Genomic DNA, 27,717 nt, shown 5'->3' with positions numbered 1-27,717 from the left:
ATAAGGAACAAACTGCCAGAGGAAGTGATTCTCTGTATAACAATAACAACATTTAAAATGTATTTAGATATATTTATAAATAGGAAAAGTTTAGGGGGGTACGAGTCAAATGTGGGCAAATGGGATTAGTTTAAATAGCCATCTTGGTCGGCAGGGAGGAATTGGGCCAAAGGGCCTGTTTATATGCTGTTTGACCCTATGATGAATTAAATAATAATGGTTCTCTATCCTTTTCTCATAGTTTAGTTTAGTTTAGAGATACAGTGTGGAAACAGGCCCTTCAGCCCACGCCGACCAACTGTACACTAGAACCTGTACACTAGTTCTATCCTACACATTAGGGATAATTTACAGAAGTCAATTAATCTACAAACCTGCACGTCTTTGGAATGTGGGAGGAAACCGGAGCACCCGGAGAATATCTATCGGAAGAACGTACAAACGTCACCCAGACAGCACCCATAGTCAGGATCGAACCAGCTTTTTTCAGATTTGGGGCTGCTTGTTGCATTCCTGGAATGAGCCATTGCCCAACAATCTGAATTTTAACTCAGTAGGTCAGGCAGCATCTTTGGAGAAAAGGAATAGGTGATGTTTCGGGTCGAGACCTATCTTTAGTCTGAAGCATCTCTATAGATCCGCTGAGTTACTCCAGCTCTTTGTGCCTATCTTCGGTTTAAAAAGCATCTACAGTTCCTTCCTACACAATCTGAATTTTAACTCTTTTGTTCATCAATCTCTAGTTGTTCACTTAATTTAATGCACAGTCAAATACTGTCAATGCTGGAATCATGAATAAAAACAGAAATTGCTGGAAGTACTCAGGGAAACATTAACAGAAAATGCTGGAAACATTCAGCAGTTCCTGTGAAAAGAGGAATAAAGTAGTATTTCAAATAAATGTCATTCCAGTGTGAAAATAAGTCAGTGTTAAGTGACAGAGAGGCTTGTAAGGCTAGGACAAAGGGAATATCTCTGGCAGAATGAGGCCAGGGTTCCCTGGCGAGTCACATGTTTGCAAAGCCTACTCATTAATAGATTAATAAGGACATTGAGAAAGAGAAAGCAGTGAAACTGGAAAAAGCATCTGTTTCGTCTCTTTCTCTGCATTTATCAATTAAACAGGCAGTTCCATAAACATTGAATCACTTTCATCCTTTGTTCTTTCTGTCTCCCACACCTCATTGCCCCTCACCTTCAGGTTTTTTCTGCAACTTATAACTAACTTACTTTCTCACTTTCCCAGTTGTGGTAAAGTGTCTTTGCCCTGAAACGTTAATTCAGTTTGTCTTCCTACAGATGTTGTCTGACCTGCTCAGTGTTTCCATCATTTTGTGTTTTAAACTGATTTTCAAAGAATCAGCATTAAGGTTTCAGATTGAAAGAAAGGCTATTGGATTGAGATGTTAAGTCTGTCTTTATCTCCATAAAGGCTGCGTAAACCGCCAAGTATTTCTAGCATTTTCCGTTTTCGGTATGCATTTACCTTGCTAATGTTGTTAAACATTGCAAATTAATGCATGGGATTGGAAGTAGTCCTGAGAATACACCTTTATGGCCAGCTTTGCAATTCCTAGCAAGAACCAAACTGCATTTTCTTCTGTCATGAGTAGCTTTATGAACTTCTAGTTGTTATCCCTTTCTCTCAAGCAACATTTGCACTGTTTGAACACTAAATGCACCTCAGGAACTTGAAAGTTAAGTGACATGGAAATGCTCTTTAATGATTGATAATCTGCAATTGCAATTTTTCAGTATCCAGTCTTTCCAGCGTCTGGGCAACCAACTCCTACATGCTGTGGCCCTGTCAGTGTTCACCTTCACTGGGAGTACAATGAATCATCATACAGTGGAAAATAAGTGAATTGTGGAATTGGCTAACAAATTACAGGCAATTGAGTTATTGATGCAGATGTTTAATCATCTGGTGTGGTACAGGTTTTGTTTTATGAGACAATTTTCTCAAATTGGTTGCCATTCCAATATGGGAGGGATCACTATTTGGCCCTGTTCTGAATATAGAAGCAGACCACATAGAGGGGCCCAAACAAAGGGAACATTTTTGAAAACCCGCGAGTTACCCGCTGCTTTACAGCGAATGCAGCGCCGGAGACTCAGGTTCGATCCTGACTACGGGTGCTGCACTGTAAGGAGTTTGTACGTTCTCCCCGTGATCTGCGTGGGTTTTCTCCGAGATCTTCGGTTTCCTCCCACACTCCAAAGACGTACAGGTATGTAGGTTAATTGGCTGGGTAAATGTAAAAATTGTCCCTAGTGGGTGTAGGATAGTGTTAATGTGCGGGGATCGCTGGGCGGCACGGACTTGGAGGGCCGAAAAGGCCTGTTTCCGGCTGTATATATATGATATGATATGATATGATATCACAGAGTTTCAACTTTAAGCGCACAATAGGACAAAGAAAGTTTTCGATTAAGTTTGTTGTTTGGGAGAGTAAATTTTAGTGAGCTAAAATAATAACCTGATCAGATATTAAAAGAAAAGTTTGCAGTAGACAAGATACAAATAGAAATAAATTACAGTAAATAAAAGGAATGTAATAAAAGGCCTCGGATTCTATGAGAAAGGCAGCTGGACTAATTTATTGGTTTTCTAATAACTCACTATATTAATTGAATGGGAATGGATCATACACATTTTAGATAGGACAGGTTTAGAGGGATATGGGGCAAATGCAGGCAGGTGGGACCTGTAGCTGGGACATGTTGGTCGGTGTGGGTAAGTTGGGCTGAGGGGCCTGTTTCTATGCTGTATAACTCAATGACTCTAAAGTTTCATGGATTTACATTTGTGGTTTTATGTATTTAATAAATATTTACAAGATTGCACTGACTAAAAGTCATGTTTTGCCTTCAATTGTAAGGAACTGCAGGAAAAATTTGATGTCGGTAGAGAGCCTGTGGAAAAGATTTGACAGGATGTTGCGTAGATTGGATAGCTTGACTGATAAGCAGAGATTGGATAACTGGGTTGGTTTTCCCTGAAGCATAGGAGACTGTGAGATGACAATAGGGCTAGATAAAATGATGAGAGGTGTACATAGAATAGAAAGCCAGAATCTGTTTCCCATGGTGGGAGTGTTTAAAACTCGAGGGTGTAGGTTAAAGGTGGGGGGGGGGAAGAAGGTCTTTAAAGAGGATCTTTAAAAAAAATCACAGTGTAGTTGGTATCATTAAACAGGCAGTTAGTATCATTGTTCGTTTTATAGAATGGATGATGCCCGAGGACCAGGTGTACAACTATGTGACTCGATCATAACTCCAGTGCTGCTTAACTGGAAGTGCAGAATGCATGAGAAAAAATAAAGGGAATTTTCCCAGACTATTTCTATTCACTTCCTGCTAGTCATTTACAGAGAAGTGTGGGACAGGAACAATTTAAGAATTTGGGAATTTATGAAATGTTTTTATTACAATTTATCATTGAGGAAATATTAGATAAACAAACCAAAAAGTCTTCAAGCAAAGTTAACATAGGTGAAAAGGAGATAATTTTAAAGTATCGAGTGCTGTGGGTAAAGGGGATCTGGTGATTGACCGATGTTGCAGAAGGCATTTGTTTCAGGTCAACATTAAACATTATTGTGCAAAATAAAAGTTGACAATGTCGAGGTAACATATTGGTACGAGTAGATCAGCAGACTAACAGGAATTAGAGGCTGGGATAAATAGGTCTTTTTCAGATTGATGGGATGAAATGAACAGTGTACCACAGGGATTGGTTCTGGGACCTCAACTTCTTACAATTTAGATAAATGATTTGGATGAAGGCACCAAATATACAGTTGTAACATTTTCTGATGACTCAAAAGTAAGACAGGAAAGTAAGTTTTTGGAGGACTTGAGGCTACAAAGGAATATACATAGGTTAGGTGAATGAACAAAGATTTGACAAAAAGAGTATAATATGGCAGCATATGAATTTTTCCATTTTGACAGGAACTTTTTACATGGCTCAAAATGCCGGATTACGAGGTGGGCTGGGTGAAGTTGTGCTTCCTATTGAGAAATCAGTAGTCACAGTCTCAGAATAAGGAGGAGGTCATTTAGGTCAGGAAAGAGGAGATTATTTTCCACTCAGAAGATAGTGAATTGTTTGAATTTATTTTACAATTTGTTTAGTCATTGTTCTGGATATCAAGGGACATGGTAAAGCTGGAAACGAGTTAAAATACATTAGCCATGGTGATGAATGACTGAACAGGCTCTTTAAGGGCAAGATAACCTACTCATTCTATTTCTTATATTCTTAAGAGGTACCAACTTTAGGGCAGTCACGGTGGTGCAGCGGTAGAGTTGCTGCCTTACAGCGAATGCAGCACCAGAGACCAGGGTTCGATCCCGACTACGGGTGCGGTCTGTACGGAGTTTGTACGTTCTCCCCGTGACCTACGTGGGGTTTCTCCGAGTTCGGTTTCCTCCCACACTCCAAAGATGCACAGGCTTGTAGGTTAATTGGCTTGGTAAATGTAAAAGTTGTCCCTAGTGGGTGTAGGATAGTGTTAATGTGTAGGGATCGCTGGTCGGCACAGACCTGGTGGGCTGAAAAGGCCTGTTTCCGGCTGTATATATATGATATGATGATATGATATGAAAACCTCGGAGTCTTGCCACAATACTTGTAAATAATGGTGTTCAATTAAACAACCAATGCGAGGGGGTTGTTCCATAAACAACTTCATCTTAAGTGTTGATAGAGCCTAGCAGTTGAAAACAAAGGACAAGACCGATATTTATAACCAGTCATTAAAAATCACAGCTGAATCTTGTTCAGCTGGGTAAGTCACTGAGGAATAGTTAATGGAGTTTAATGTTGATAAGTGCAAAGTGTTGCATTTTGGTAAGTCAAACTAGAGCAGGACCTTCACAGTGAAGGCTTTCGGTTCATTGGCCTTCATCAGTCAGGGTACTGAATATATAAGTTGGGATGCTATGTTAAAGTTGTGCTAGATGTTGGTGCGACCTCATTTGAAGTATTCTTTTGTGATCACCCTGCTATTGCAGAGATGACTTACAAGATGTTGCCTGGTTTATGAGGACCTGATCTATGGGGAAAGGTTGGGCAGGCTAAGACTTTATTCATTGGAACGCAGGAGGCCGAGGGGTGATCTTATAGAGGTGTATGATAAAATCATGAGGGGAATAAATAGGATAAATGCACAGAATCTTTTATCCAGAATAGGGGAAATCAAGAACCAGGGGACAGGGGTTTAGGTTGAGATGGGAAAGATTTAATAGGAACCCAAAGAGCAACTTTTTCCACACAGAGGGTATATGAACAATCTGTCAGAGAAGGTAGTTGAGGCAGGTACTATAACAACATTTAAAATACATTTGTACATTGATAAGAAAGGTTCAAGAATCAAGAAAGTTTTATGATCATGTGTACCAAAACCGAACAATGAAATTATTTCTTGCAGCAGCACAACAGGTCTGTAAACATATTACTCAGACAAACATAGATAATATATATTAATAAGTTGATTAAAAAAAGACCCAATGTAGTGCAAAACCAAAACAAAGCCCAAAGTGCCTGGTCCATCCATGGCAGTTCGTAATTTGGAGTGTAGTTGGAGTTCATAGTGTTCAATGGACCGATGTTGTTAGAAGCTGTTCCTGAATCTGGATGTTAAGTTTTCAGACTCCTATACCTTTTTCCTGATGGCAGGAGTGAAATGAGAGCTTGGCCAGGGTGGTGTGGGTCCTTGATGATATTGGCTTTCATTTTGAGAGTGCGCCTCCTATCGATCCCTTCGATTGTGGGGAGGTCACTTCCCGTGATGGCCCAGGCTGTGTTCTTCACTTTTTGTAATTACCTTAATTCCTGGGCATTCAAGTTGCCAAACCAGGCAGTGATGCAAGCAGTCAATATTCTCTCTACCATACATCTGCAGAGGTTTAAGAGAGTATCTGTCGACATAGCAAATCTCCTCAATCTTCTAAGAAAGTAGAGATGTTGATGGACTTTCTTCATAATAGCATGGATATGCTGGGTCTAGGACAGATCCTCAGAGGTATGCAAGCCCAGGAAGCTGGACATTATTGACTCGCTCCACCTTTAACCCGAAGGCAGATGAAGACAGATTTGTGGATCCTCGGCCCATCTCTTCTAAAGTCAACAATCAGTTCCTTGGTTTTAATGACGTTGAGCGGAAAGTTGTTCTGGCACCATTCAATCAGATGAACGATCTCCCTCCTATACTCTGACCCATAATTCGTCAGCAAATTTAAAAGTGGAGTTGGAATTGTGTCCGGCTACAGTTATGGTTATAGTGTGGGCAGAGCAGGGGGCTGAGCACACAGCCTTCAAGTATCCCTGTGCTTCAGAATAAAATCAACCAGCAGTCAAGCTGTTTTAGTATATTTACAATAGGGGTATTTACCCAATAAAATTGAAAAATTTGCTGTTCACAGTTTCAAGAATTTAATCTAATTGCAGCCAAATATAAGAAATGATTTGAAATGTGTCACGACTGTGCTGTCAAACAGCACTTATTCAAACAGTTCAATGATTTTCAGGCAGCAAACCTGCTCCCTCATGGGAACCAGCCACTAGGGTTTAAGCCTGACATCCGGTGCTGTCTGCATAGTTTGCAGGTTCTCCTGTGATTGTACTTGTTTCCTCAGAATCTTCCAATTTTCTTCTACATCATAAATATGTGCGGGTAGATCAGTTAACTGGCCACTGTATATAGCCCCCAGTGTAGATGAGTGGTTGAATCTTTTTCTCCCCAGCCCTCCAAGTAAAGACAAGGAAACATTATATAACTTGAATGTCTCTTCAACCTCTTCAGTTGCTTAAAATGAATTTATGTCACAATGAACCAAGCATGGTTGCATCTTTTTAAAGAAATAAACCATGGAACAAAGGTTTTGTAAAGTGGATGTATTTATTGGAATAGTATTGCATGTTCAATTCTATGTTCAAAGATTTCAGCAATACAATCTAATTTACTCTTAGCATAGTTTTCATTTTGTATCATTTTGCTTCATTTTGGTGTGAATTTCTTTTACAGCCTTTTGTAACCATAAATGTGATGTAGTTACTGAACTAACTTTGCAATGAATTGGGTGCCTTAATCTCCAGGATTCTGCCTCGGATTTGGCTTGGTAGCTGTCCGCGACAAGTAGAGCATGTGACCATCAAACTGAAGCATGAGTTGGGGGTGACTGCAGTAATGAATTTTCAAACGGAATGGGATATTGTGCAAAACTCAGCCGGATGTAACCGCAGACCAGAACCAATGAAACCAGAATTCATGATGGAATTGTACAAAGATGCTGACCTAGCATATATATGGATGCCAACTCCAGATATGAGTACAGAAGGTGAAAAAATAATCATTTTGATTTATTATTGCTAAAATTATGATAGAGCTTCACTTGGAAATGATTACGCTATCCTGCACGATAAAAATAAATAACACAATATAAGCTTACGGATAACCAACAACTTGCATTTATATAGTTCCAACATTGTAACCCAGCCCAGATACACAAAATACCATAAGTGGAGAACTTCAGTTCCAGCACCAAAAGCATCCAGGCTGCAACACCTTCACTGATCTAGCTGGGTGACTCCAGAAAGATACAGCTGTCAAGCTGGGCATGTACCGAGAACTAACCAGGAAAGAATCACCTTTATCATGTCTTCACCAATCTGTGATGACAGTCCATACAGTAGTGACTACTGTATGTCTCATCTTCATGCTGAAGGCATCGTCTATCAAAATCTTATAAAAGAGAACTCTCACACTATGTAGACTCGTGTTGTGGCATGTCTCACTATTATTATAATTATGCCAGGGGACTAGTGTGGCTTCAGGTGTAGAAGAACAGTAATAATCATCTGATAAAACCATACCACAGATGTTAATGTTCAAACAGGAGAAACCATCAAGCACAGAATAAGCTCAATAATCTCACAATCAATTAGATATATTGTCCAGTTACATGAAGCCCTGAACTCTGACGGTTAAATAAACAATTACAATGTGAAGGTTCAAAGAACAAAGCTCTTCTCAATGACAGCAAAGACCACAAGTGGAAAAGACAGGGGTGAAACAATTGCAACAATCTCCAGCCACTAATGCTCTGAATGATTCGGTCACCTACTGAGGTCCCTCAGATCACAGAAGCCAGTCTTCAGCCAATTGTTATCATTTTATATGGTATTAAGCAGCAGCTGACAACAGGCACTACAAAGCTATGGGCCTGGATAAGATTCTGACTATGGTGCAGGAGTTTAACACAGAATATGCTGCACCCATGCAGTCAAGTACTTTCCTACTCGGTCACTGCACCTCTATACTTTTAGGTAAACTACAAGTTCCTCACTTGTCCAGTATAAGGTAATATATAAAAAATGATCTTCATTGTAAAATTGTATTTTTATTCTCTGACTAAGTTGCATGTTTTTGTTTTGCCTTTTTTTCCTCTCCACAACAGGCAGAGTGAAGATGCTCCCTCAGGCAGTTTACTTACTTAATGGTTTGCTGGAGAATGGCCACACCGTGTATGTGCATTGTAATGCAGGTGTAGGAAGATCGACTGCCACTGTATGTGGGTTCCTGATGTATATCACTGGATGGAGTCTTAGGAAAGTTCAGTATCTTGTAACTTCTAAACGACCTGCAGTCTACATAGATGAAGAGGCTTTAATCCTTGCCAAGAATGAATTTCATCAAAAATTTGGAAATATTCATTCTTCTCTCTGCCACAACTGTTGAAGAGTACCCACTAGTTATTGGAAGCACTCTGTTGAAGGAGACGCTGTGTTTTTACTTTAAAATGAGCGGAGCTTTAATATTTATTTATGACAGCACAATATGAGCAAATAATTTATTGCAGAATTCCCATAACTTTTTAAACATACATTCTACCTAGTTCCGAAATATCTTGTTGCAGTTTTAAGACCAGTTGGCTATTGCAAGTAGGTTGTGATTTTTGACCAATGACGTCAGATGGAAATTGCTTGTTGGTAACAAGCTACTCCAAGATGTTGATTGTTTATTTACCTATAAATCTTTTCAAAATCACCGATACATACATTATACTCAGAATGAGATCCTGCTTGATAACAAGCCATTAGAGCGATTAAGATAATTAAAAAATAAAAGGCTGCCCCCCCTCCCCCATTGAGAACACATCCAGTCATGCAAGTTAGACTTTGCTCCCTACAGCAGTCAAAACAAATCGAGATGACGGCAATGATTGTGTAACACCAATGATTGTGTAATCTGTAATCAGCTCTTTCAGTGCAGTGAATCCATGCTTGCCATAAGAGCCTGTTTTCTTGCTGGACCCTCTGGAATAAAAAGCTGACACCCAAGCTAGTTCTGGTCTTTTGCCTCTTTTCTCCATGATGATTTAATTCAAACCTTATTGTTTGTCAAGATGGCTGGGTAGAAATACACTGTTTTGGCTGCTGTTCATTTTTATAAGAATTAGAATGCAGAAACTGCCCCTGCAGGTCAACTGGTAGATTTATCAGGGCACGTAACACATCACAAAAGTAATAGGAACCACTTTCACAGGTTACGTTATTCAGTTAAAAGCCAATTTGCATTAAGGGAGACAAATATTTAGTAGTATTGCGGTATTTTTTCTTTTTTACCTTTTCCCTTGTGGTCGCCTGTCGCAGAAATTTTACAGCTGAAAAACTTCTCCGTCCTATTCGCACATTGCCGTTTTAAGGACTGCTGATTTTTTTCTGCACGGATTTCAAGTTTTGGTTACAACTGGAAACATTATTCAAGGTGCTCACTACAGTGCTGTGGTTTAATCTCAACTTCAGCTTACTTGCATTCTACCGATTTAACTGTGGAGACAAAAAACAAACAAACTTGTACTTATGTGGTGCCAGCTTAAATTATGCGGTCAACTACCTATATTGGGGCATGAAACTATAATGATCTGATTGCACACCATGGTTGACACATAATGTTCATGCACTGCAATCAGCTGGACATGTCAAACTAAACTTGGGATGTCTGGTTTCTTTGATGTACCCCAGCTATTTCTAAACATTCGTGGACTACAAGCACTGACCATTTTTTGTCCTTTTAGTTTACAATAGACTTCAACTCTGAAAGCTTCAACAAAATATTATGGAATTATTGTAACTGACCCCCAATTCAAAATTTGCATCTTCTAAGGAAGATCAAAGTTGTTTTCAAAGGCAGAAGCACCCCCAATAACAGTCAAGTAATCCATATATACTTGGGGCTTAAAATTGAGGACTGCTAGAACATCTGCATTCAATAGTTGGAAAGGTTGCTGGCAACTGTGGGAATGATTGCCAGGCCCAGGGATTGATCAGTTATGTTCATAACTTTGGTTAAAATTAGCAACCATTTACACAAATGAAAAATTATGTTGTACCATTGCCTTAAGTTGGTGGTATTATACTTGCGGTAAAATCTGGAGGTTGTAGATAGCATGGCACTGATGGAAGGATGCACTGTCAGAATGACTAGCTTTCTAGTGAGTTGCTAACTCCAGCTATGTCTTCCTTTTGGGGTGAAAAAGGGAAGCCTTGCGGCACTATAACAAAATCAAGTGCTCTCTTTTGTGTCCTGGTTTATCCACATTCATCCCTCAATTGATACAATCTAAACAGATTCCCTGGTTATTTATCTAATTATTGTTTAAAAACCCATGGGTAATTAAAGCAAACTATAACACATTGTTCTAGGAGTAATTAAAGCAGTTATTAAACAAATTTTTATAAAAATCTTGATTTTACTTTTGGAAACCTTAAAAGCATTTTTACAGTCAATGCAATACCTGAAATTACATATTGTTACAGGCAATTTACATACAGCCACTCCCAATAATAATAATGTAACAATGAACAGCCAATTTGTTTTTAGGCATTGGTTGACCAGTGCAGCAAAGAGAACCTTTCTGCTTTTCTCTGAAATAATGCCATTGGATCTTTGGTGAACACCCAAGTATGCCACCAAGCCTCTCTTAGAGAACAGAGTGTTCATGAGCTAATGCACCACCTATAAAGGTGGATGACCAAACATTTGAACATATCATCACTGATGGAAAAACAAAGTTTCACTTATCATACTTCGTTGTGCAATTTTTGACTGACGCTATTGTCACCACATAAAATAGTCTGTCTCAACACAAGTTTGTCATTAGTAAATTTTACTAATGTATTGATTGGAGAAAAAAAATTAATCTAAAAATCTCAGTTGTAAATTGCTTGACAATTCAGAACACATTCTTTGATCATGCTTGAAAAAGCAAGATAATTTCAAGTAAACTTGAATTAAAAATTAAGCTTCAAATATTTTAAGATACATTTACATGGCTGACGTTTTATAAAAAGTTCAATATAAATAACATGCAAAACAAAATGTTCTATTGGTTGATAAAATTTCAAGTAATACAGAACTTGGGTCCTGACAATGATTTTGAACCAAAAAAACTGCTGTCACAGGGTGACTAGATTGGTACCGTAGTTAAAAGATACTGATTTTTACTCCAAAATCATTGCATAAAAGTCTGAATCACTCAATGTAAATGTGGTAAATTGGAATACCAGCAGGAAACGCCTTCAACTGTACAGGCTATACAAGTCAACAGGGAATAGAAACAGTCCTTCAAAGTAGAATGTACTTGAGAATAAAGTTATGTTGTCTTCCTGAAACCTTTCAAAATCGGATAGATGTTTTCAAAAGCTTCATAGATTTCCCCACGAACTTTAGCACCTTCAAAATACAAATTGCATGTCAATTAACAAACTTGGAGGTGGATTTATGCATTACCAAAACAAATTTTGTTTTTAAACAAACACTACAGGAGGAACACAACAGTTGAGGTAAATAACTGAATTAACAGAAGGAAGCTAAATAAACAAAGGAGGAAATAATATTGATAGGAATACCTTTACACAATGGAGGAGATTTCTAGGAAATATAGGTAAGAAAATGTTGAAATAAAGTGCAAATATGATCTCGAGACGCAGTCAAATTAAGCAACAAAGTGAAGCATCTTACCTGTCAATACAACTTTTCCAGACACAAATATTAGTAACACAATTCTCGGTTTGATCATTCGGTAGATTAACCCAGGAAACAACTCTGGTTCATAACTATAAAAATGAGAAACAAATTAATAATTGACTTTTTTGCAACATGTCTTAAAATGATGACTACAAAAATTACCAGGTTTTCCTAAAACCCTTCAGGTTCCTTAATGTTCTTGAATAACTCAGCTGATCATGTAGCATCGGGGGTGTACAGTAGACAGGCAACATTTTGGGTTGGGACCCTTCTTCAGAGCCTGCCTATCAATTCCCTCCACAGATGATGCCTGTGCCAGTTCTCCCAGCACATTTATTTCCTCAAAATGCCAGCATCTGCAGTTTCTCGTGTCTCCCTGATGTACTTACCTGGTTTGGCCTACACGTTGCTTTAGCCCCACCATGTGGTTGAATTCTAGATCCTCTCTGAATTGACCTAGCAAGCTACTTATTTCCAGTCAAGAGTGTTTAATTGACATGTGCCCCAAAACAATGAAATTATTTCTTACTGCAGCTTCACAGGTGCATCCAACACAAGGGTGGCACTGTGGCGCCACTGGTAGAGCTGCTGCTTACAGCGCCGGAGATCCATGGTCAATCACGACCTCGAGGATTTCTGCTGGGTGCTCTAGTTTCTTCCCATACCCCCGAAACATGCGGATTTACATGTTAATTGGTCTCTGAAAATTGCTCTGAGTGTGCAGGGATTGGATGCAAAAGAGAGATAACAGAACTAGTGTGAACGGGTGATCGATGGTCGACTCGAAGGGCCCTCGGGCCTGCTTTCATGCCATATCTTTCATTGAAACAATTCAAACACAATTATTCAATAAATTATCAGCTATACAGATATATTTTTTATAATGTCCATTTCCACAATGCAAATTGGATATACTGAAATCAATGAATGAGGGAAGACTCTTGACATTACACACAATTAGTGATTAATTTGATCGCAAACTAGAGACCCACTTAACGGTAATTTCTGAAATTGGCAAGCAGAAAAAAGCTGATTTGCAACAAAAAATGTTTCCATGTTGCCTCCCAAGGCAATGAGATACCATTGCCTCTTAGAAATATGACTGCTCCTTTCACCGCAGAAGGCGAAAGAAATTGACAAATCATTGCTTCTATCGACACTTGTGCAATGGTACTCGATTTAACAATGTAGCAAACAGCCTTTATTTTTAGCTGGTAGTAATGAAAATAAATGTAGTTATTAAAAATACATTTATTTGAAAATTCAGCCACAAAAAAGTCTGAAACTCTCCAGTCCCAAAAATCCCCTTTCCACAATGAAAAAAATTGGTTTTATAAATATGATTTTGTATTACAAGGTTTTTTAATAATGCAACTACCACTTTATAGAACTATTTATATTGGGCAAACCTGACTATAATAGTGGAAGCCACTATACATAGTGCACTCTTTGTTGCAAGGCCACTTAATTGTACCATTACCACCATTAAGCAACAAAACTAAAATCAGAGCGACAATCTATGACAGGGAAAGGTCACTCCCAGCCAGAAAAATGGAAAATCCTCCTCATAATATCTGAATAGTGTCTACATGGAGAGCTGTCCTGTAGACTATTCAATTTTTGATAATTCGCAGTATTCTCTGTACACTGTATTCCTATTTAGTTCGACTTATTCCATCCCCATCTGATAATCAGAACAGGTGCAGCATCTCATCAAGCCATTGCAAACCATATTTTAAAAAATCACAGGACCAATGATATCAAGGTCAGCCAAGTGGTCGAGTCAAGCACCTGTTTGGGGCCGCAGTTCTTTATAAGAGCATAAATGAACTAGGTGAGGTCGACAACTGCTTCATAAACACCTTTTACTTAAAAGTTGTTAGAGTATACAAAGCGTCCTGATGGAATTTGATTTTTTGGTATATTATTCATATCTTCTGGATTACTGGTATGGTGATTTAATTATATAACGGTTTAATTTCAGCAAGAATTATATATATAACAAGCTAAATGACATTACTTACCAAATTAGATGGTTATGAATGTCATTATTTCAAGAATATTTTATCTCACATTTAAAAAATTTCTGGTCAAATCAATTGGCTTCTCATATTCAACATATATGTGAGCACAACATGCAACTTAGAACAATCAATTTGAGTATAGAACAGGATGTAGATTCAGCAAATGAATTTGTTTTTCTCATTGCGATGGCGAGAGGAAAACTAGGTGAAGGGAAAAATCTGGCCAATTGTTTTTAAAATTACTCCTGATCACTGTGCATTTCTTTCCCCTTATCTAATTTAGCCAGAGATTAGGCACTGAAATATTTAAGGAAACAAGTGGAGGTCACACAAGGGAAAATGTTAATCCCCCCAACACAATGCAGGGAAACCAATAAGAGTGTGATGGTGCTTAGTTTGGAGTGTAGATTTATTGTAGGTTTATAGAATGGGGTTAAAATTAGTTGCCTTCTGATTTGAGGCATTGACACCTGTACCTTCTTCATAATTAACAAATACAGAGTAATTCAAAATTTTAATATAAACTAGAAAAAAAGTTATCAGTGTCACCTTTGAATTACAAATTATACCTCTACCTCCTTTTCCCATTATCATTACCTGCTGAATTGCTGATGAGTGAGAACCAGCCCTTCTAGTCGAATCGGAAATTTCACATCACAACTGCCTACCATGTTCTGAATTTTAAAATCCAGAAACTTCGCTGGAAATCCCAACTTTTGTACAACTCTGGCATATTTCCTTGCAGCCAACCGTGACTGTTCTTCACTGGAACAAAACACATGGGTGAATACTCATCAAGCAAATCCACATGAATAAAACACAGCTCCATTCAAAGATGCTGAACACTTCCATCCCTTTTTTGGTCCAATCACCATTTAAAGTGTTGAGCTAGTGATAATGCATAGCATAATTTAATTTATTTTATTCTCTAAATAAATCAGAAGCAATTGTTTTTACAATTTTGGAACTACTTTTTTTTAAAATGCCAATTAAAACATATTACCAAAATACTTCAGCCACTTTCTGGTGACACGCATTTCTATTTCACAACTTCAAAAATAATGCAAATATAAAGAAGATTCTTTTCACTCACAAGATTATCTGAATGAAAGGCAGGCTAAAATAAGTGGATATTAATGACAGGTATCACAAAATGCTGGAGTAACTCAGCAGGTCAGGCAGCATCTCAGGAGAGAAGGAATGGGTGACGTTTCGGGTCGAGACCCTTCTTCAGACTGAGATATTAATGACAAGTCAATTGTGAATTTAAAAATAACTTAGAGGGAAAGAATACTATAGTCTGAATGGCCCTTTGTGATGCTGACATTTTTCTGATTTTACTCAATTATGCATTCATTAAAGTGCTCGCAGATGTGTTTATGCCAAATCCTTTACAGTTGATTCCTTTTTAAGTTTACTTACAGAATAAATGATTTATTAGGAAATGCATTCATCATTCAGCAAGTTTAATTATCTAATTTGCTAATTTGTCATCATGATGACCATTAAGCAAATGACTAAATCAATTTTCTAAATACGTAACACTCATCAGTGTCTCATGGCCTTCAAGTCAGACAGTCATCCAGTACACATGGAATTTTCTCAAGGTGAAGGCTACATCCCAGCACAATCATCTAACTACATGCGTGCATAGGTCACCTTGAACTTGCCATAAATCGTACTGCACCATCTATTTGGCCCACAATACCAATGTCAACCATTGTACCACTTTTCTGCACTTTGGATTTTTCTCCTTTCAGTACTCACAATTCCCTTTTGAAACCTAACTCTGAATTTAGTCCAAATATACTTATCCTAAACCTTCCACATCGTGATAATTAACTGATTTTTTAAAAAAAACACCTACTCTCTTGCTGTTTTCTGAATTATTATAATACTGAGTTCTGCCATAAAAATAGTTTCTGATACAAAATTATAATTGAACAACTTTATTAAATGTTCACGTAACCTTTGCCCAAAAACTGTTTTTTGGTAAAAGTACACCAACATCTGAGGTTCCTTGTATCCAAAGCAAAATAATATTAGCTTCCATAATCTCTGCATATCACCCAGTTCCAATTCCTTGTGAAATTGTTACTCTAAAATTTATTAGATGATTCTACACTAAATTACCATTCAGAACAGCATTAAAACTGTTTCATCCAGCTAAATATTTAATCTAATTTCAGATTATTACACTCGAAAGGAATAATACTTTACGCAACACAGCTTTGCCACTTGTTGGATGATGCAGGAGTGTACAGTAAACGCACTGGGTACATTACCTAAATATAGTTATAAAACATTAGTTTTGCACCATTGAAATTGTTTTTATTCGCAGTATCATCAAAAATGTAAAAAACCTGATTAAAATTAATGGCCATACCTCTTTGCGCCAGTACACACCATTTTCCCGGAGCTGAAAATAAGTGCAGTTGTACGAGGCTCCCGAATTCTCATGATGACAGCAGCAAAACGCTAAAAAATATATAAGTACTGTTACATTGGCGGCAGGGTAGCGCAGCGGTAGAGTTGCTGCTTTACAGCGAATGCAGCGCCGGAGACTCAGGTTCGATCCTGACTACGGGTGCTGCACTGTAAGGAGTTTGTACGTTCTCCCCGTGACCTGCGTGGGTTTTCTCCGAGATCTTCGGTTTCCTCCCACACTCCAAAGACGTACAGGTATGTAGGTTAATTGGCTGGGTAAATGTAAAAATTGTCCCTAGTGGGTGTAGGATAGTGTTAATGTACGGGGATCGCTGGGCGGCACAGACTTGGAGGGCCGAAAAGGCCTGTTTCCGGCTGTATATATATGATATGATATGATAAGACTCTAAATTTCTAATGTGGTCCTATGATTGAGAATCTGGAAACTCTTGTTCGTGATACATATAAATAACTTGGATGTAGATGGCCTGGTTAGTAAGTTGCAAATGACACCAACATTGGTGGAGCTGTAGACATTGAGGAAGGCTATCAAAGGGAACAGAGAGATACAGATCAGTTACAGATATGGGCATAGAAGTGGCAGATGAAATTTTGCACTTTTGGAGGTCAAATGCAAGGGGGAAAGTATACAGCTAATAACAAGACCAAGTACGCTGTTCCAAGAAAGTGGCAAAGCAAGTAGAGAGACTGATAAAGAGGTCGTATGGTATGCGTTGCATATCTTCAAATGTATTATTTATTTCACAAATCACTTCTCGCGTAGGCGGTGTTGCTTGATTGAGGAGTTATGTAACAGCAAGTACTTCAAATCTTTCAGGTATCAAGCCTGAAGAATAAGTTAAACTTAATAATTTTAACTTAACAACTTAAGAATAAGTTCCTGATGCAAATGTGAACTTGCCTCAGAATCAGAAAGGTACAGCATGGAAACAGGCCCTTTGATCCCGAGCTTACAATTAAGCACTTATTTTTTCAACAATCCTATAATAAACCCATTTTACTGTTCCCACGTATCCCATCAACTACCCCCAGCTCTCTCCAAAATGTTATCATTCATCCACACTTAAGGTAATTTACTGTGGCCGAACACCCTGCCAAGCAACATATCTTTGGAACGTGGAAGGAAACCAGAACACCAGTAAGGAAATCTATGCAGTTACAGGGAGAATATGCAACTTTGAAATCAGCACTAGAAGTCAGGATCAAACCCAATTGCTGGAGTCACAACGCAGCACCTCTACTAGCTGCGTCATTATGCCACCCTTATATTAAAAGTGAAGAGAGTAAATTACAAGGCTATAAAGTTTGAATATAGAAAGGGGAAAGAAGTCAAAACAGTTATTCTGTTCTCTTAATTCTCACTCTGTATCTATCTACTCAAACACATTGGCAGATAAAGTCAATATTAAATATTACATAAAGCACAAATAAATATTTAAACGTAAAATGGATTTTTCTTAACTCCAACACTTTAGCCAAAATTTTGAGACTCAGTAAAATAACTTAAGGTGGCAAAATCATTATCAATTCATTCATTACATTGAAAGTTGCATTTGTTTCAATGACAGAACATAACACTTACTTTTGGGTTATACTCAGCATTTCTTGCTCGGAGAGCTATCGTCTTCAGATCCAGTTTGCAACCTAAATTGACCGTGGACACGATATTTCTAGACACAAAATGTATTTTATATTATTTAATAGAATATCACTGCAAATTATTGACATTGCAACCCTTTAAAAATGCAAATATTTTTCAATGCAAGAATACAAATGTAATACTCAAAATTTAAGGGTCCTGTAAATATTTTAATCAATTTGAGTTGGTAAACAGGAATTGACTGATCATTTTTAGTCACATTATCCTCTGAGTTTGGTCCGGATGGGGGGGACAGGAGGTTGGCAGCAGCAGAGCGGAGTGTATCTGTGGAGGAGGTCAGTCAGGTAGGATGGGGCCAGGTTTTGGAGGGCTTTGTAGGTCATGAGGAGGATTTTGTACTGGATTCTCTGGGGGATGGGGAGCCAGTGGAGCTTGTAAAGGACAGGGGTGATATGGTCACGGATTGGGGAGTGGGTGAGTAGACGGGCAGCGGAGTTTTGAATGTATTGAAGTTTACTGATGATTTTTGAGGGTGAGCCATAGAGGAGGCTGTTGCAGTAGTCCAGACGGGAGGTGATGAAGGCGTGGATGAGGGTTTCTGCAGCTGTGGAGGAGAGGGATGGACGGAGACGGGCGATGTTTTTGAGGTGGAAGAAGGCTGTCTTGGTGATGTGTTTGATGTGTTTGTCGAAGGAGAGGGTTTGATCAAAGATGATTCCAAGATTCCGGATGTGAGGGGAGGTGGATACTGGGAGACCATCAATATTGAGGATGAAGTTTTGGGTGGATTTGGTGAGCGTTTTTGGACCAATGATGACGATTTTGGATTTGTTTGAGGAAATTTGATTGAAGCCAAGATTTTATTTCAGTGATGCAGTTTGTCAGTGTAGAGTGTGTGATGGTGGAGATTGACTTGGTGGAGATGAGGAGCTGGATATCATCCGCGAAGCAGTGGAAGTTGAGACCATGACGGCGGATTAATTGACCAAGGGGGAACAGGTAGAGGATGAAGAGGAGGGGGCCAAGGACTGAGCCTTGGGGGACACCTTGGGGGAGGGGAGCGGTGGGGGATTTACAGTTGTTAATGGAGATGAACTGGTGCCTGTCGGAGAGGTAAGATTTGATCCAGGATAGTGCCGGTGATGTTAAAGGAGGTTTCAAGTCGGGTGAGGAGAATGGAGTGATTTATGGTGTCAAAGGCGACGCTGAGGTCAAGTAGGATGAGGATGTTGAGGTTGCCAGCGTCAGAGGAGAGGAAAAGGTCGTTGTAACTTATCAGAACGTTATTCAAAGCTGATTGAACTCAAAGTCAAGAACCGATGCTTTACAAAGGGCAGCACTGTGGCTGAGTTAGGTGAACTGCTGCCTTACAGAACCAGTAACAAGATTCGATCCTGACTTGAAGCATTGTACAGTTCTTCAATTTTTTCAATATTTTGTCCAAGACTGCTATTAATTGCATATCCCTCCTCCCTTTCGAATACAGTGGAATCCTAGCAAACGTCTAGTTCTCCAGTATCACGGATTGAAGCAAGGGAATGGAAAACGATTGTTGGAACCTCTGCCTTTTTTATCCCTTGGTTCTCTTAACCTGAATTTCAACTCATGCAGATCTGGCAGTGATTAATATACCTTCAAACATGTTAAAACCATTTCCTATCTCAATATGTTTACCACATACAATATTTTTGCATATTAACACCCTTTCCTAGAGGCAGATGCATAGCAATGAGGACCCATGTTCATTTCTTATGGTGTAATAAATTCTACTCTTGATAGTTGTCTCTGCATAAACATTGATCACAGGCAAAATTCCAAGAAGATAGCACTCTCAGGATTATGATGGCTGGCAGATCTTACTCTTATTGATATACCAATGTACTTACAATGCCCTTTATAAGAAAAGAATACTGCATCGTAGTATAATAAGTTTGCAAATGAACCTGGTGAGTTTGAAAGGAGGGGAGCAAACATGGCCCTTAAGAGTTGACAATAGTGGGAGAAACAGGACTCCTGGAGATTGAAAGGCCTGGGCTAAATAAAACCTATCATATGTTGAACTATCAGGATTTTGGAACTAGAGGATTGCAAATTATCATCAGTTTTGCTGTATTTTGAATTTTTGACAACTTGCTAATATTTTATCATCTCCTTTCTTTCCTCTCCAAATTTCCTTCCTTCCTGCACTTTCTAGATTTACTATAGTATGAAGGTCCAGGTATCGGAAAAAGAAAACAAAATTGTTTCCTTTTTGCCCCTTACTCTTAATTTGGAAGTCCTGATCTTTTTCCTTGCAACGGATTCACTCAGAACACACATTCATCTTCCTATTAACTGCCTCCAACTACCCCAATGCAAATTTAACTTCTGGTAATAGTCCCAGTCCAATTTTGCTAAAACATAGCTGAGCTTGGGGAAGAAAGTCTTTCCATAAACAAGATATGTAGCTCAGACTAACTATGGCTTGTTAATAATTAGAATAAATTAAACAAAATTGTGATCATTTCCACCAGAATACTCTCCTACTGATCCTCTTTCCAGCTGCCAGCTTAATTGTCTAATAGGCCAGGCTTACCTTATCCCTCTCCTTCCCCCCTGGTTGTCATAGATGGATCCTTCACCCCCATCTCTTCTGTGCCCCAGAGTTCTATTCTTGCTCCCCTCCCCCCAGGTGAAATAAGGACAGAGCTCCCCTGGTTCTCACCTTCCACCCTACCTGTCTCTGCAGAAAACACATCAGCCTCTAACATTTCTGTCACCTCCAATGTTATCCCACCACTAATCACATCTTTCCATCTCCACCCCTTTACACCTTTCAGAGACCACTCCCTCCGCATCTCCTTGGTTCACTCATCCCTTCCCACCCACTAACCAGGTACTTTTCCTTGCAAGCGCAGGAGATGTAATACCTGTCCCTATACCTCCTCACTGGACTCCATACACAGACAACAAAAGTCCTTCCAGGTGAGATAGAGGTTCACAAGCATCTCCTCCAATCTCATTTACTGCATCCAGTGTTCCTGATCGGGGCTTCTATACATTGGTGAGACAAAGCGCAGTTGGCCAATGTTTTGGTGAACACTTACGCTCGGTCCGCCAAGGCCTACTGGATCTTCCAGATGCTAACCACTTTAACCCCATCGCCTACTGATCTTTCTGTCCTGGTCCTCCTCCATTACTAGAGTGAGGTCACACCCAAATTGAGGGAAGAGCAACTAGTATTTCGCTTGGGTAGCATACAATCTCTTTGGCTCACACTGGTCTCTAGCCAAGAATCAGCTCATAAGGGAACCTCCTTGCCCGAGGTCATGTATTGCCGGTCCTGATTTGGCATGATTCTTTCCTGCTTCCAGTCTCTCCTCCACCTCCCCCTTACAATAGTCTGAAGGGTCGCGACCCGAAACATCACCTATCCATTTTCTCCAGTGATGCTGCCTGACCCACTGAGGTATTTTGTCTAGCATCTGCAGTTCCTTTTTATTACCTTCCTTCTTGGCTTGAATCTAAAAAAAAATCCCAAATACATTTTACTTTTCCAATTATGTTTCTTTCTTTTATTTTAGCAGCTTGAATTTGACGATATATTTTGCCCAGTTTTTCAATTATAGTTTTGGGATACCGTTTAATTGTCCATTTGTACTTCAATTCAACCCATCAGCCCCCTTCACAGCCAACAAACCCACAAAGCCAACAAACCCACAAGTCTTTGGGATGTGGGAGGAAAGTAAAGCACAAGGAGATAACATGCCGTTACAGGGGGAATATGCAAACTCCATACAAACAGCACTCGTGGTCAGGATCGGATCCAGTCAATGGCGCTGTGAGACAGCAACTCTACCAGACTTAACCAATGCTTCAGCAATATCTTTATGGATTTTCATGCATCCATTTTTGCTTTCACCTCATCTGACAAATATGCAGTCATTTACTAACCTTTCTCCTGTCTCCAAAGTCCTTTGCCAATTCTCCACCTTCCACTTAATCTCACTCTGAATCAAATGAGCACACAGCAACATCCATGCCAAACTTCCATGAACATATTTTCCTGATCAATTATTTTCAATATTCCTGAACAGCACTAATCATTGAAAGGTTTACCCTTACTGCCATGAGTCGTGCATTCATCTGCCTTCTAATTCATTTGTTCGAAATGAAACAAACATCCGTTTGTAATTACTCCCCATGGACTACAAAATCTGGATCTCATCTCTTTTTCTCCTTACATCAATGGGATTAACAATGGATCATCATTCTGGCTGTTGCATATGTAAATAGTTACATTGATAAAGTGCCATGTTGGAAAGACTGTATTCATCTGCTATGGTTGCCCAATTTAGTTCAGTCCAACATATTTGCCATGATCTGCATGATGCCCTCAGAAAGCAGTGTCCCAAGAATCTTAAAACACAGTTGTTACTCATAAAATCTACTTGTTTTCAGACTCATCTCTGTAGATATAATTATAGGCTGAAAATTAGACAGCAATAACTTGTAGACCACCTCCCAGATAGTCAAGACATAGGTAGACACAAAATGCTGGAGTAACGCAGCGGTACGGCAGCATCTCTGGAGAGAAGGAATGGGTGACGTTTCAGGTCAAGACCCTTCTTCAGTCAAGACATACACTGGCAAACTACGGCAGAGGGAGTTTTCGCATTTGCAGTGAACTGTAGTTCATCCCAAAACCTTGGTACTTTGGCAATATTTATTAATTACTAAAGGCTTCACAGCAAATACAGAATACCCAATCCTGACCACAACCTGTCTCCTAATAACCTAACCTGGAAATATACCATACTGACATTTTTTGATAGAACAACATGTACCATGGACTACAGGGATTCAAAATAACCGCTCATCATCACCTTTCCAAGGGAACCGGCATTGAGCAATGCATTCCACAACTTCAACATGCGAATTAAAAGAAAAGCTAGCTAATGAAAGAGCTAATGGCTATTAACTTTGCATGATGGGATACTTGACCATTGTCTGTAGAACTGCTTGTATGCTTGTGTAGCTTCTATATTGTTGAAAGTGGAGAAATACTAATGGCTCATGTGGATGTGACTAGTATCAAGTAAAAACCAGACAAGTCCATATATGGTCATGTTAAAGTTGAACAATGACGACTTTGCAGAACTCGTAAGGCTCTTTGTGTTGTATAAAGATGCAGCCAGAATGCTGCATCTTTGAGTGGGGCCACGAGGGGCTATCAGTATGTAAGCATAAGAAAATAACTGCAGATAACAGTACAAATCAATTTATTCACAAAATGCTGGAGTAACTCAGCAGATCAGGCAGCATCTCGGGAGAGAAGGAATGGGTGACGTTTCGGGTCGAGACCCTCATTCAGTATGTAAGCATACTGGTGATCTCTCTCCCCCTCCTGCATGCGTAATAAAGGATAGTGGTTGCATCTGAGTTGACTAATGTGTTTTGTTGTGATTAGCGCAAACTGAACTTTAATACTAATAATTTAAATAAGGAAGAGTAAGTAAACCTAGTATGTCACACAAAAAAAGAAAACGTACATTGCACAGATGGGAAGGGACAATACGAGGTGGTACGAAAAAAGATAATACAGGTGATATATTAAAAATGAACAATAATTTTAGTACCCATGTCATCTTACATTCTATTGTCACATTCTTGCAAATTGCACAAGTTATTGCTATAATAAGTGGTACCGGACATAAGTGAAATCACAGCAGTGAAGTTAGAATTCTCTTCAAAGATTGATCAAAGTACATCCCTTACTCTGGATGGAAAAATGTGTTCAATGTGTATATGTTTACTCTTATTTGGGACTGCTTAATGTTAACGACTGGATCAGTAGGTGTAAAAACATTGTCTGCAAACACATCAGCAAACACCTTTCCCAAAGGCTAAGAAATGTACTTACTGTAGTTGAGGTACAATTCCTGAACTCTCAGAAGCAGGAGTAGCTGGAGTTACGGGCGTCATGGGAGTCATTGGAGAAGCATAATGAGATGTGATGCCTGGTAAATTAGTGGTAGTCATTGTCTGTGAATGAAAGAGCTGTGGTGGCTGATTGGTAGAAACTTGTGTTGTTAGTTGAGATGTTGTGGACTGCTGTGCTGCTTGTTGCTGCTGTCGTTGTTGTTCTTCCAAGAGAGATATGCTATTGGAGCTTTGGACAGGCTGTGGTGTCAAGCCAGTGCCATATGGCATCATCGGACTAAATATGGTGTTTCCTGGTGTCATGATACCCTAGGTGTGAAAAAATGACAGAAATTAAAATTTATGCAGTTTCCATTTATTATGACTTATAAGTGTGCCACCGTCTCTCTACCTCAACCACCCACTCCACAACCCTTCAAGATCTTTTCTCTGCTGTAAGTCTCGCTGCACCGATCCATCACAGGAAAATTATCCTAATGGCTGCACTAGTGTTCCGTCCCTAAAGCATTATGCCTCCCCTCTAGGATGGCTCAACTGAACACCAACCTTCTTGCCAAAGCATTTGGACACTTAATGTAATATTGCCTTATGTAGTTTGATTGATAAATGCATGTTGCTACTGCAAGTGATACTGTGCGAATGATAAAATTTAGCACAGCTAAACTGAAGCTAACATCTGGATTACTATAGAACTACTTGACAACATGCACAGAAACAAAGAAAATCGGTGCAGGGGTAGGCCATTCGGCCTTTCGAGCCAGCACCGTCATTCAATACGATTATGGCTGATCATCCAAAATCAGTACTCGGTTCGTGCTTTCTCATCGTATCCCTTGATTCCGTTAGCCCCTTATGCTAACACGAAGGCAATGCTCTGTTGAAAAAATTCTTTAAACACTGCCAAAATGTATATGCATTATTATTATTCAATAGCTGTGACCAACGAAGATAAAAGAGAACACAGAAGCTGAAATATAGACCAAAAACAGAATGCTGGAAGAACTCAGCGGGTCATGCAACATCTGTGGAAACAAAACGTGTAAATTGACATTCCTAGTCAAGATCATATATTAGTACCGAGAGGGAACAGAAAGATTTGCCAGTAAATAGCTGTATATGGTGGTTTAGTCTTTGTTCCATCCTCAAATCCCTTATGCTTTCAATTCACAATCACCTAGATTTTCACGTTAAACATTATATCCAATTCCTCCAGTTTCCCCTCTGATTTGCTAAATACACTAACTCTCATTTGCTCACCACAGGCAATATCTTCAACCACAGTGCTAAAATAACTTCTACTTTCAACACATTTTTCCACTTCAAAATTCCTCAGAACCTACATTAAAGTTAACTCATGATAAACTTTCTACGACAAGGAAGTTGCCAGAGGAATGAAAATTACAGTGAACTTACTTGTGGTGATGACAATCCTTGTGCATAAGGGGGTATCCCATTGTTAGACTGATCCATGGCTGGGACGTGTTGTTCACAGTGGAAAAGGTTGATACACGTCTCCTCTTTACCACAATAACACGGTTCAATAATTCCAATGCAGCTTCAGTGGTAACTCATACTTAAAATATTCACGATTCAACCGAGGGAGCAAAACCTACTGAAAGGTGGAAGGAACAGGAAGTGAGAATAGAACTACGAAAGAGAAAGGTGAGGTACAGAAACTTATCCCTTTAAATGGATTTTAGTTATAGCGGACGGGCCTGCCAATGACCTGCCGGCTCGCAAGATGTACCAACGAGTCCTTCTTCACCCATTGCATGGCCCCGTTGATGTGGTTGTTGTTGCGACTCACATTATAGCCGCTTTCTTCAGGGCACCGACAGGTCGCATTTGGTCGCCATGGGGGCTCCCTCCCCTCTCACCAGCTAACATATTTTCCTGTTTGCTGTCACTTTGTCCACATGCCCTCCCCCCCTCCCCCCTCCCCCCGTTGCTCTGTGCACTCAGTCTTGCTCCCACCCTCGACCACCACCTCTTCCCTTGGAGCCACCGACATACTCACCTTGGAAGATGTCAGCAACTGAGGGAGAGCAGGAGGAGAAGGCAGGCAATGGAATGAAGAGCAGACAAAGCGACAGGTATGAGGGTAGGGAAACCCAACAGTGACTGAGCGTGTCCTGTCAGTAGCAGCAACCTGAAGAAAGTTTACCTGTCGTGGGCTACAACGCGAGCTACACCAACAGCCATGTCATCTGGTGAAGAAGTGCTAGCTGATGCAGAACAGCAGCATTGGTGCTTAGTTTTAAGGTGAAATGACACAAAGTGTTGGAGTAACTCAACAGAATTAATCTGTCTGAAGGATCCCAACATCATATCCATGTCCTCAAGATACTGCCTAACCCACTTGAGTTACTCCAGCACTTTGTGTCATTTTGGATATTAACCAGCATCTGCATTTCTTTGTTTTAACTATATACAATAATACCCTACTCGAATATATTGGACATTTAGCAATAACAGACATCATTCCCCCCACCCTGTGGTCTGTTATAACAAGGGTTTGTTGTACAATTGATGGGAGACTGGGGAGGTAAATTGGGGTTGGGAGCGAACAAGGGGGCGGCCACTGGAGGAGGTTGGGAAGAGAATCGAGGGATGGGGAAGACGACGTGGTATGGGGGCATGCATGTTCATGGGGAGGGAGGGGCAGATGTGCATGGGTAGGGGTCGGGCAAGTGTGGGGTGGTGGGCAGGCGAGGGTGGGGGTGCCAGGTGAGCGAGGTTGAGGGTCGGGTGAGGGTGGGCATTGTGAGGAGTGTGTAGGGTGTGTGTGGGTGGAGAGGGGTGTGTGTGTGGGGAGAGGGATGGGGGTATGTGGGGGAGAGGGGTGGGGAGTATGTTGGGGCTGGGGAGGGGCGCAGGGGGAGAGGGGTGGGGTATGTGTGTATGGGGGAGGATTCGGGGGTGTGCAGGGGAGAGGGGTGGGGAGTGTGTAGGGGTTGGGGAGAATAGAGAGGGTTGGGTGAATGGGGAGAGGGGTTGGGGAGAGGGGTTGGGGAGAATGGGGAGAGGGGGTGGGTGGGAGAATGGGGAGAGGGGGTGGGTGGGAGAATGGGGAGAGGGTGGGAGAATGGGGAGAGGGTGGGTGGATGGGGGAATGGGGCGGCGTGTGGTTGGAGGGATCGGTTCCATGTCATGACCTCAACAGGCTCCCGCTGCCAGGCTGACATTTCATCAGCCGACTCCTGACCGGTTTTGCTGCAAGAGGACGGGACAGGCCTGCTGAACGCAGCAGCACTCGGGCAACGCAGCAGAGGTGCCGAACCCCGGCCGGGCCTAGGGCCGCCGAGGGGGGGGGGGGGGGGGCGTCCGGCCTAATAAGGCCACTCACCGGAGCAACAACGGCTGGTCAACGCCGACAACGGCGCCGCGACCCCGCACCGTCCCGTCTCCCACACGCACCGGAGCAACGGCTCGTCCGCTGTCCCCCGCCCGCACTCACCGCGCGCTCCGCCCCCCGCACCGTCCTGCGCCCACCTGCCGAATCCACACTCACCGTCCGCCGCACTCACCGCGCGCGCGCCCGTCCCACACTCACCGGAGTCACGGCTTGTCCGCCGCGCGCGCCGTATCCCGCACCGTCCCGCGCGCCTTCCATTCCCAGCGGCCACCGCGAGGCGCGACATGGCAGGAGCGGCTGCGCGCCGACGTTGCCGCTCGTGCCCGACCC

At 40.6% G+C, this 27,717-nt stretch overlaps 2 protein-coding genes across 8 annotated transcripts in view; one reads left to right on the top strand and one right to left on the bottom strand.

Annotated features, from left to right (window-relative positions):
* The window catches only part of epm2a (EPM2A glucan phosphatase, laforin), an 18,244-nt gene extending 8,697 nt beyond the window's left edge, over positions 1–9,547 (top strand). Inside the window, exons 3-4 of the mRNA XM_078399062.1 lie at positions 7,106–7,347; positions 8,467–9,547. Of these exons, the coding sequence (XP_078255188.1) occupies positions 7,106–7,347; positions 8,467–8,747 (523 nt within the window). The 3' untranslated portion in view covers positions 8,748–9,547. The remainder of the gene's footprint in view (positions 1–7,105; positions 7,348–8,466) is intronic.
* tbp (TATA box binding protein) lies at positions 9,060–27,717 on the bottom strand. Of its 7 annotated transcripts, none has more exons than XM_078399065.1 (8): positions 27,586–27,717; positions 25,446–25,641; positions 24,013–24,341; positions 18,093–18,180; positions 16,449–16,540; positions 14,660–14,827; positions 12,033–12,127; positions 9,060–11,744 (listed from the first exon to the last, which is right to left on the bottom strand). In XM_078399065.1, exons 2-8 carry the CDS (start codon positions 25,500–25,502, stop codon positions 11,665–11,667), a joined length of 909 nt encoding a protein of 302 aa, XP_078255191.1. In that variant the 5' UTR covers positions 25,503–25,641; positions 27,586–27,717; the 3' UTR covers positions 9,060–11,664. The 7 variants fall into 7 exon arrangements, with proteins under 7 accessions (XP_078255191.1, XP_078255189.1, XP_078255190.1 ...); XM_078399063.1 differs by having other exon boundaries at positions 25,446–25,644; positions 27,586–27,697; XM_078399064.1 differs by having other exon boundaries at positions 25,446–25,644; positions 27,544–27,607.

The sequence above is a fragment of the Rhinoraja longicauda genome, chromosome 5 (genome assembly GCF_053455715.1).
Source record: "Rhinoraja longicauda isolate Sanriku21f chromosome 5, sRhiLon1.1, whole genome shotgun sequence".
NCBI lineage: Eukaryota > Metazoa > Chordata > Chondrichthyes > Rajiformes > Arhynchobatidae > Rhinoraja > Rhinoraja longicauda.
Note: the sequence above shows the minus strand (reverse complement) of the source record. Positions and strands in the feature narration are given on the sequence as shown.

Coding starts and splice junctions, on each gene's coding strand:
- tbp (XM_078399065.1), bottom strand. CDS start 25,502: ATGGATCAGTCTAACAATGGGATACCCCCTTATGCACAAGGATTGTCA. Junction 12,128..14,659: donor ACTCATCAGCAATTCAGCAG/GTAATGATAATG, acceptor TCATTTTTATAG/TTATGAACCAGAGTTGTTTC. Junction 11,745..12,032: donor TGGAAAAGTTGTATTGACAG/GTAAGATGCTTC, acceptor TGTATTTTGAAG/GTGCTAAAGTTCGTGGGGAA.